The sequence below is a fragment of the Propithecus coquereli genome, unplaced genomic scaffold (assembly GCF_000956105.1).
Source record: "Propithecus coquereli isolate 6110/MARCELLA unplaced genomic scaffold, Pcoq_1.0 Scaffold98, whole genome shotgun sequence".
NCBI classification, from domain to species: domain Eukaryota; kingdom Metazoa; phylum Chordata; class Mammalia; order Primates; family Indriidae; genus Propithecus; species Propithecus coquereli.
In genome coordinates this window covers 5,901,781-5,910,868 of record NW_012156173.1, presented here as the reverse complement: position 1 = coordinate 5,910,868, position 9,088 = coordinate 5,901,781, and the positions used below count along the sequence as shown (strand labels likewise).

At 37.5% G+C, this 9,088-nt stretch overlaps 1 protein-coding gene across 2 annotated transcripts in view; it reads right to left on the bottom strand.

Moving 5' to 3' along the window:
- Positions 1-9,088, bottom strand: part of PDE7B (phosphodiesterase 7B) — a 356,282-nt gene that overhangs the window by 42,221 nt on the left and 304,973 nt on the right. For both annotated transcript variants that reach the window (XM_012665196.1, XM_012665195.1), the window contains 3 exons: positions 8,288-8,383; positions 5,669-5,769; positions 4,091-4,222 (listed from right to left, as the gene is read on the bottom strand). In XM_012665196.1, coding sequence (XP_012520650.1) covers positions 4,091-4,222; positions 5,669-5,769; positions 8,288-8,383 — 329 coding nt within the window. The remainder of the gene's footprint in view (positions 1-4,090; positions 4,223-5,668; positions 5,770-8,287; positions 8,384-9,088) is intronic.

Below are 9,088 nucleotides of genomic sequence, written 5' to 3'. Positions count from 1 at the left end.
TTTTAAGAATAATCTTCGTCTCACAGTTGACAGAGTAAGCATTGACTTTTGTGGCAACAAAAGTGATTAGAATTTTAATTTGTAAAAAAAAAAAAACCCTTGACACTTCTAAGGCAAAACCTTTATTTCTCTTTTTGTATGAATTATCAAGTATTATTCACTCTAAGAACAAGACCATCCCTTTGTTCCCTCATAACAACACACCTGGCATTTAATAAACCACCAACATAGGTTTTCTAATTAAATCACAAGACTATTTGTCAAAGAGAATCTCGCAGAGATGGACTGCTATCATACAAGATAGCTTTATACTGTTTTTCCCCCTTACTTATTGGACATTTTCTTTGATAAAAATATTTCAAATGATGATGATAAACTGAATCTGGCATACAACAGGAATCAGAGTTAATTACACCTTTTAAATCTAGAGGACATAGGAAGGAAAACAACAACAGGAACACTGTCTGTGTTTTCATTTTTAATTGTTCATGAAACAAGATGCGAGACTCGAGATAATGGAGTCTGCTGAGTTCTTCCCTAACAAGCTGGTGGTCTCCTTGGTAACACTACAGGAGCCCCAGCCCAGGAGGTCTCAGAGGAATTGGGCCCTAAACAAGACCTTGGCCCTTGCAGAGACTATGGTACTGCCTTGTTTAATGTCTTTCTCTTGTTCGATCTGCATCTGCCCAAGACATTGATCTGAGCACAAGGAGCGTGGATACCAGTTTGCTGTCCATGGGGTAGATCAGGGCCAGCAGAAACTTTATGGGACAGGAAAACAAATTTTAGCCTCCTTTTATAATTTTAACACTACTTGTTGAAAACACCTTTCATACTGTAGAAATTGTGAGGTTATATATAACCTCTGCAGATGTTTGTTTGAGGAGAGGTTGTACAACCACGTGGAAGGACCATTCCTCCTGGCTTGGTCAACTTCATGCTTGTGATTCAGCATCATTAGGAATAAAAAGTGGTTAAACATACTGATCCTCTCTAAGAACTTGTGACAAACAACGAAGAAAACTGATGATAAACTTCTGCAAGACATTGTAGAGTATTATAAATATTAAATATAAGGTTTATGGGACAATTCATTACTTACTATTTTGTTCTTATAGGGTGCTCTGTCACTAGTTAATATGTAGTTAGACTCTATTAAAAGGAATTCAATTTTAAATTGAACTGAAAGTGATTCCTTTTACAATTGTAAAAACCAATGTTGTATCTGATTTAATGCTTACTTTGTGCAATTGCTGAAGCCACCTTTAAATTTGAGTGTGGTTGGAGGGTGGAAGGATGGAAAGTAAATTCTTGGTTCTATCTCTCACATGCTCCTTTTCCTCTTAGTCCACCCCGGACACCTGGACTGCTTCCCGTCCTATGAGAGAGGTGCCAGGTGGAAGTGCTTTCAGTGCCTTCGTGTTGAACTTGGTTGGCAGTTCAGCTAGTGAGTCCAGACATCAGACAATAGGAGGGAACCCTTTGACCTGGCCTTCACTTCGGCAGCCCTGGCTCTCTCTTTATCTCAGGGCAGAAGAAAATGCTGGGCGTTATGCAATGATCTTATTTATTAGAACTAAAAGAGCACAGCCAACAAAAGGAGGGAGAGGAAGCCCTCTTCCATTTTATCTCATTTATAGTAAGTCTGGGTTGCAGCAAAGTCACGCACAGGGTGTTCTCAAAGCCACATAATTCCTGGCACACCCTCTCTAAGGCATTCTTGTTGACCAAGTGTGCACGTGTGCATGTATAATTTTTCTGTATATATGTACACATGTTCTTTTCATTAATTACCATGGTTCTTAACATTTTAAGAATCTATAGCTCATTTTAAAATTTGATGAGAGTAAGTTTTAGATACTCTTCTTAGAAAAATGTGCATAGGTACATCCTGTGAAAATTTGCATATTGTTTCCTGAAAGCCCATTCGTGTCTCAACCAACAGGCCTTCACGAGGCTAAAAGGCTACATTTCCAAAGATTTTAAAATATCATATGTTGTTAACAGTCTTGCTCAGCTTATATATTATATAACATGATTTTTTTTTCCTTGAAATTGAAAACCTGAAGAATTGTGCCAGTTCCTCATCTACAACTTAATACAGAGTGGAGATTTCCTAATCCAGGTCATGTTCTGTACAACTAATCCGAAGTTTCTACGAAAGAGAGTACATACATTTAATCATGATATGCACAGGACACTGGTGGGAGAGAAGGAATTGTAGATGGCAGGACATGCTCAGCTAAAGGCCACAGGGACATTCCATTTCCAGTTATTCTGGAATTGTGGGTTTTCATCCCAGAAGTCCATCAAGCTCATCCTGCCTCTAATGCTATTATCATTTCAGCTATTAAAAATGTTACTCACACTTGAAGGCCTAGTTTACAGCATTCTTCCTCTTTGATTTTTTTTTTTTTTCCTGGAAGCCATCTGCAGAATCAGTTTCTCTTTCCCCTCTGTCTTCCTGTCACATTTATTTGTAGCCATATACTTTAGAGTGCTTATTGAAGTCTCCCACACTTCAAGTCACTTGTCTGTAACCCTCTTGTCTCCCTCACTAGAACAGGACGGGAGAAAACCTCTCAGTTTCTTGCATGTTTGAGTAAGGAATCCATTTTTCTGAGAAAATCTTTAGTATCTGAATCAGTTAGATTGCAGTATTTTTTTTTGAGAATCAATTTTTGTTAATTATCAGTGAGTAATTAATTTATTTTCTTGTTTTTATGTCTTTCTTTAACATCTGGCATATTTCTTTGTGACTTCCTGTGTAAATGAGAATTCATTATGTATTTTTATAGACTATAGGCAAAGCGCTATTTTATGACCCTTATTTTTATGTACAAATCAGTCAACAGCAGTAGATACTCTCTTAAAATTAATTGATATGGTTTATTTGATTATGAGATATTAGAATTACATAATGAATTACGGGAATGGACCAAGTAGATAAACTTGTTGATTGATTTCCTTTGTCTAAGAAAAGACATTTGAGAAAGTCAGAATTGACAGGAATAGAAAACCTACTTGGGGGCTCTCAGGACAGTCATTTATTTCTCCCCTAGTCAAATCAAATGTCTGTATCTTTTCTCAAGAAATAAATTGAGCTTTTGAGATGGTTTAGAAAATTTAGTTTTAGTTGTTTGTATATGTTTGTTTAATTTTTAGCTCATCATCCAAAGTCACCCTGTCCCCTCTACATGGTCACATCTATCCCTGCTCCAGGTGCTGCTGACAGCCTCAGGGAGCTTAGCGCTGACGTGCATGCCAGGTGTACCTATAAACTTCAGAATACCAGTTCTTACCTGTGCCAAAAGCTAATCGACTGGATGGAGAGAGGCTTCTTTTCATGTTACGATTGTACTTTATTGGAAATGAATGCATCCTCAAGATGCAAAATCTTGTTTAATGCAGCTGTTTTATGGGGATCTGTCAGGAATGCCTTCAGCACAATAGATCTTCAGAAGATCTATTAAAATTGAGATCAACGACCCCATTGTATGATATGCTTTGTTAATGACAGCTGAAGGATCTAAAGAACTCCATTGAAAATTCTGGGCGTAATTCATTTACGATATAGGGTTTAATATCTGAGACAATATTATAGATAAGAATTCTTCAGGCAAATCTACTCATGCTGCTGAACTATTTTATAACAACGAAATATGTTTATTGTCTTTGATAACATACCTCTGGCTCAGGGGCCAAGAAAGTTCAGAAATGGCCCCAGAGACTCAAGTAAAACTGGCTTTAACTGGCATTGTATACAATATAGTCTCCATGGAGATAGATATTCTCAAACCAGGAGAGGTTAGGCTCAGAGATCCCATCTGATTTAGGAAAATTTCAAACCTGCTTCGGAGCAAATTAAATTCCTTGGATATCCTTGTAAATTAATTTATCCTTGTAAATAAATTTAATCTCCTTTGGGGGGTATGTTGGGCCTATTTCAAACCCATGCTCTTTGAATGTGGTCCCCATCATTGGGGCCAACCCTGAATGAAGAGTGTCTCTAAGGGCAAGCTTCAGGCTTGAGCACTGGGCCTAAGGCAATTGACCGTGCTGTGTCTGACTCTGCATTGGGATTCCTTACCTGATATAGGTTGGCAAGGTGGTGGTTAGTTTTGACCAAAAATGGCTGGTTTACCCCTGGGTGGTCCACATCGTGTGCTGCTGCAGCCAGCAGTCCAAGCATGATGTCCAGAGGCGTGAGGAAGTTGGCGAGCTATTAAAAAATTAAATTGGGAGATTGATTGGTGTGTTTCCACAAACAGGCTTTCGTTTATTTTGGCTCAATCAAACAGAATGAACCATCATGACGTTGTTCAAGTCTCTCAGCCAGACCTCCACCCTCTGAAGCATTCATTGAGTGATATTCACATGGAATCTCAGGGAAGAAAGGAAAGCAGCCGAGTAAATTCAAACTGTGTAGGTCATTCAGGTATCCCCCTCTTCCTGATGCCACTCTGTTTTGTTTTTTTGCTGTGATGCGCATTGCTTGTCAGCAACATTGCTACAGGGTGGGCAGGGAGAAGGCAGAGCCTGAAATCAGCCTTGCTCCTCGAGAAAGCTGTAAATGAGGGAAAAAGCTGAAGCCAAAGTGATGGAATATTACAAAAATCATTTGTGTATTTCAACTATCTAATATATCTTTGCCACTTCTTTGAAAGAAGTGGGTTTAATTGCAAAATTTGCATATTTCTTCAATGTGTACTAAATAGTGGGGAAATGTGTGAGAATCTGTGATTTTTTTGGCTAGCTAGGAAAACAAGCAGGGCCATGGGAACCCAGTACTAACTTTAAAATTATAACTGTGTGATATCTTACAACTTTTGGACTATGTAGAGATCAAAAAACAAAACCATGCATGTTTTTGGGATATTTTACAGGGATGAAGCATCTATCCAGCTTTGTCCTGAGAATGCCTGTTTGGCAGCTGTATATTTAGTGGCTGTTGTCAAAGCATCTGTATATTTAGTGGGTTGTTAGAACGGACTGAATTAGAGTCTTAGACCGGAATATCATTTTCCAGAAATCTTAAGAAAACTCATCCTGTACATTATACCAACTAAATTTTATATAGCTAAGAACTGCCTAGATGTTGGGTAATGAGCCATTATTATTATGTTTTTAATTTTTAACTTTGGATTGTTTTATTGCATCAGAGCATGCTTGCTAAGAGGGCTTTGACATTCACAAGTTTTCTTGGGCCCTGAATCAGGATGTCCACTTGGCTCAGTAGGAAATGGAACATGAGCCTTGAGGAGTTTTAATTACATTTTTTGATCAAAAAGCATGAGGTAGGAGACTTTTCCCAGTCAAGTTCGGCGCTAGTTCTATTTTTGGCAAAGGTCTAAGGCAAAAAGAGCCAGTTCTTGAGAACATTGAAAATATCTAACGTGTAAATTATCATAGAGAGGGTTGTTTCTGTCCTAATGCAGCCTCAAAAATATAAAAAATATGAAAGAAAACCTTAGACCATTCACATCCTTTTTCACGAATGTTATAAGATTTTCAGAGCTAATACTGGAACTTTAATAAAAATAATTTATATTCATATTGTGAATGACCCATATCGTAGTTACTCAGGTACTTTGCATGATTTGGGTCCTACCAAGTAGTTTCCTTGGCATTTCCAGATGGCCGAGGAGGCAGCTGGGTCTCGTCTTACCTTTGGCTCCTTCAGGTAGCAGTGCATGGCCTGGGTGACATCGGCCGCGTGGACGGCATTGTGATACGGGTTTTGGCTGTGGTAATCTTCTTGAACCATGACTAGGAGGCAAACAGATAACTCAGTCAGCTAAAACCCAAACAGGAGTGGTATACTAGCTCAGACGTGTTGAGAGTTCTTTTTGCTTAAAAATATTGGTGGCTCCAACATGTACAGCCTGGATATCCTTTAAAAATAAATGTGGTTTGCAAGCTTGGCAGTTCTACTTAGCTGTTTTTAGCAAAGAAGAGATGAAGAGCAGAGGGGAGAAAGGCCGAAAGGATTTGCAAGGACTTGAGGCTTCTCACCTTCTTCATAAATCCCCCTTTCTGCCATTCATGAAGGCCGCCATTCACAGGAAAAATAAATATGTGGGAAAAGGATAACTTCATTTCACACTATAGTTTAATTAAGTTTGCTGCCATTTATGAATACTACTCCATAAACAAGGTTTCCTCTCAAAGAGCCATAGTAGGATCAGGCTATTGACATCCAAAGATGAGTTTATCATTTGAATAACAAATATCTACCAAAGCAAATCTGGGGCTTTTTTGGGCAGAAATTCAGAGTACTGCATTGATCCAATTGAGAACTCCTTGGATTTATTTCAACCTTATTCAAGTTAAGGTATCATCTTTCATGCTCCCCCAAGTCTAATGCAAGGCTTAGAGTGCTCTTGGAACTAAGTAGAGACAGAGGCAAGGCAAGTTTGGTTTGCTATTTATGGAAGACACTAGCCCTGCTTCAGCTTTTGACCAAGGCAAAGCTTAGGATGCAGTATATTCAGTATGTATAGAATGCTCAGATTTGCAAGTGTGGCCATGTTCTTTTAACCCATGCTATAAATCTATATCTGGATTCTGGTGTTAATTTTGTTGTCAACTCTGCACTCTTTACATATTCTCTGGGTACATACACATGTCCAAAGTATCTGAGTCTGTTATCTTTTTCTTTAGGCAAATCGAAATTATTTGGCCCTATTCATGGCTGTTATTTTGCTCAATCAATGAAAATACAATTGGCTTGAAGTTACTTGTGTTTCAGGAAATGAGCCATGTTGTGGCTGGTTTCAGATATTTCTATTGTGTTGCATATGCCTTTTATTCAGAAGGTTTATTTTACAATTAAATTTAAACCCTGGTTCTATCATTTATTATCCATATTGGGCAAGTTACTTAACTGCTTGTTCCCTCAGTTTCCTTCTTTATAAAATGGGGATAGCAATAGCTATGAACTTAAAATGTTGCTGTAGGGATTAAATATGTTAACATATCCAAGTCCTTGGAAGAGCTCCCAGCAGATATAAGCACCATGTAAGTGGTTATGGCTGCTGTTATTATCATAGTCAGTGTTATTGTACTCCTGATGACATTAAGTCAGATCCTAAATTCAAAGTATAGTCACATGGCAGATTAAAGAAGTCAGAAACATGCTAAGTGGCAGAGGAAAGTCATTTGGTGATTAGAAATGTGCCCTGGATAATTCACTGGCAGATAAATAAGAGTACGCACAGAGTCAAGTAAGAACTGGGGCTGCCTTTGGATACAGAGTACTGATGGGGTTGGGTAGAAAGATGGTGGGCTTGCAAGTCAGAGGGACCTAGGCTTGGATTTAGGTTCTCCCACTTACTAGCTGTTGGCCTTGGGTATGTAATAAAACCTCTTTGTATGTCTCCTTGACTGTGGATTAAATGGTGGTGATAGCATACAACTTGCAGATTTGTTCAAACAGTTAGAAATAACCTACGAAAAGTACCCTGCTCATAGTCGATGCTACATAAATGGTACTTATTATTTTAAAAAAAGTCTATTGAAGATTTTTAACAATTCTTGTTCTGATTAGAATTATTTGAGGCATATCCTGCTGGGGGTTTGTTAATAGATGAGCAGATCCATTTCTTCTTTGACAGCTATATGTTCTTAATAGTTGTTTTTATAGAGACTTTATTATAAACATAACTACAATTGACCCTTGAACAACATAGGTTTGAACTGTGTGCATCCACTTATATACTCTTCTGCCTCTGCCTCCCCTGAGACACAAGACCAATCTCTCCTCCACCTCCTCAGCCTACTCAATGTGAAGATGATGAGGATGAAGACCTTTTTAATGATCCACTCCCACTTCATGAATAGCAAATATATTTTCTCTTCCTTATGATTTCTTAAATAACATTTTCTTTTCTCTATCTTGCTTCATAACAATAATACAGTATATAATATGTATAACATACAAAATATGTATTAATTGACTCTTTGTTATTGGTAAGGCTTCCGGTCAACAGTAGACTATTAGTAGTTAAGTTTTTTGGGAGTCAAAAGTTATACGTGGATGTTTGACTGTGTGGGGGGTTGGCGTCCCTAACCCCTGCATTGTTCAAGGGTCAACTATAATTAAGTAAATAATTTTTCAATGATTTAAGATAGAGAAACCATATTTTAAAATTTAGATGAGATTATTTAAGATTAATTTGAGGTCTTCATCCACCATGCTATGGTTCTCACCACTTTACATTAAAGAGTGTTATGCATTGCCATTGTTCATGGGAATAGGGGTAGGAATATGGAAAAAAGGACTTACCTAAAAATCTGTGTAAGGTCACCATATCTAACTTGAAATGGTGAATGAGTCCATGGGTGTTGAAGAGGTGGCATAGCAGTGTTACCAGGCTGTTTCCTATAGGAAAACAGTCACCTGCTTTAACTCATTTTTATTACCATGAAAATATCAAGATTTATAATAAGATCCAAAGTCTCTGTAATAAAGTTTCTCTTTTAGAATCATTTTCCCCCTTTAGATTTGAAATTATGCAGATATAGAGGATATCATTACTATGATCTAATTTTAGGTTTTTTCTTATTGTACAAGTAAAATTAGCTCAGACTTTCTCCCTATACCAAAAGCAATGAAAACATTAAGAGTTAGAAGGAATCTGTCTATTGAAGTGTCAGAGACACACACATGTGTGTATATGTGTATTTTTTAAAAAGACACAGTTAATGGCCACTTGAAATATGCCTTAAGTCACTTCCAATTGATGCTTCCATTTACAGAGGTATCTAAACCATCATATTGCTTAATAGTCATAGTCTATTCTTCCTATGGAAGATCACTCAAGAAGAGATTTGATGATGAGATATTTTAGAACTCAAGCCAGCAGAGATGCAAAATTGAAGCTATAATAACTTGTAAGCATTCAAGAAATATTGTTTATTTATGAATAATGATTTCGATTTTAAAAGCGCAGACACATGAACCAATGGAACAGAATAGAGAACCCAGAAATAAATCCATGTATTTTCTGCCAACTGATTTTTAACAAAGTCATCAAAAACACACTGGGGAAAGAACAGTCTTCAATAAATGGTGCTGGGAAAACTG